Raw genomic sequence first — 1,317 nt, forward strand, 5'->3', positions numbered from 1 at the left:
AAAAAAAAAAGGAAGGAAAAAAAAAAAAGGATGGGAGAGGAGGGGAGAGAGAGGGAAAAAAAAAGGGAAAAAAAAAGGAAAAAAAAAAAAAAAGCCCTGCGGATTGATCCGGGCGATATTTTTGGGTAAATACAATCACGTGAGGACGGGCAGCCAATGGCGCGGGGGGAACGGCTGAAAAAATAATTACCTGCCCTGATTGTTCTATGAGCAGATAAAAAGTACACATACACTTCATACAATAATCCCATGAATGTAAAAGAGGGGGCGAGCGAACCATGTCGGCTTCGGGCCCCATCAGCAACTACTACGTGGACTCGCTGATCGGCCCCGACAACGAGGAGCTGCTGGCCCCGCGCTTCGGCCCCGGCGCCGCTCGCCCCGCCGGACTCGTCCCCGACTGCTCCGACTTCCCCTCGTGCAGTTTCGCCCCCAAACCCGCCGTTTTCACCACCTCGTGGGCGCCCGTGCCCTCGCAGCCCCCGGTGGGCTACCCCCACCCGCACCCCGCCGGGCCCTACGCGCCGCAGGCGGCCGAGCCCAGGTACGTGCGGACCTGGCTGGAGCCGCTGGCCGGGGCCGTCTCCTTCCCGGCCTTCGGGGCTCGGCCCTTCGGCCTCAAGGCGGATCTGGGGCCGCGGGGCCGCGCCGAGTGCGGGGACGGGCGCGGCTACGCGGATTTGGTGTACGCGGCTCCCGGGGAGCTGCGGGAGCGGGCGGCGCTGAGCATCGCGTCCTCCCCCGAGTGCGAGGCCGTCGCCGCCGGCAAACACAAAGAAGAAAAGCACGAATTAGACCCCAGTAAGTCCGAGTCATTCTTGTTTACGACCGCGGAAGGCATTACGGCTTCCAGGACCCCACTCAATAAAATGGAATTACCTTAGGGAGAGAGAGAGAGAGGGATGGAGCGCGACCCTAAAACTCCAGAGGCGCAGGAAGGTTCTGGGGGTTTTTCGGCGAGTCGGAAACTCCAGAGGAGCAGGAAGGTTCTGGGGGTTTTTCGGCGAGCCCACTTTCTTTCAGGCTCTTTGATTCCTTTTTTTTTAAAAAAAATTTTTGCTGTTTTTAAAGGTTTTTCTGTGTTTTTTTTGGTGTTTTTGTTTCCTTTTTAAATCCACCTTTTATTCTTTGTTTTTTTTTTTCTTTTTATGCTTTATTTTCATTTTTTTTTAAATAATAATTTTTTATTCCACTCAGGGGGCTGCTCTGCTCCCCCCCTTTCCGCCAGGAATTAAACCAATAATAATAACAATAATAATAATAATAAATAATAAATAATAACAATGATAAATAATTCCAGGGGAAGAGCGTGCGTGC

At 52.9% G+C, this 1,317-nt stretch overlaps 1 protein-coding gene across 1 annotated transcript; it reads left to right on the forward strand.

The window, feature by feature from the left end:
* The first annotated feature begins 73 nt into the window (after positions 1-73).
* On the forward strand, positions 74-1,103 carry LOC107199265 (homeobox protein Hox-C9-like). Its single transcript, XM_015616601.2, has one exon. The coding sequence runs from the start codon at positions 279-281 to the stop codon at positions 882-884; it is 606 nt and encodes a 201-aa protein (XP_015472087.1). The 5' UTR covers positions 74-278; the 3' UTR covers positions 885-1,103.
* The last annotated feature ends 214 nt before the right edge of the window (positions 1,104-1,317 follow it).

Source organism: Parus major, unplaced genomic scaffold, assembly GCF_001522545.3.
Source record: "Parus major isolate Abel unplaced genomic scaffold, Parus_major1.1 Scaffold540, whole genome shotgun sequence".
NCBI classification, from domain to species: Eukaryota; Metazoa; Chordata; class Aves; order Passeriformes; family Paridae; genus Parus; species Parus major.

What these genes read in the sequence shown, in the direction of transcription:
- LOC107199265 (XM_015616601.2), top strand. Translation starts at nt 279, where the DNA reads ATGTCGGCTTCGGGCCCCATCAGCAACTACTACGTGGACTCGCTGATC.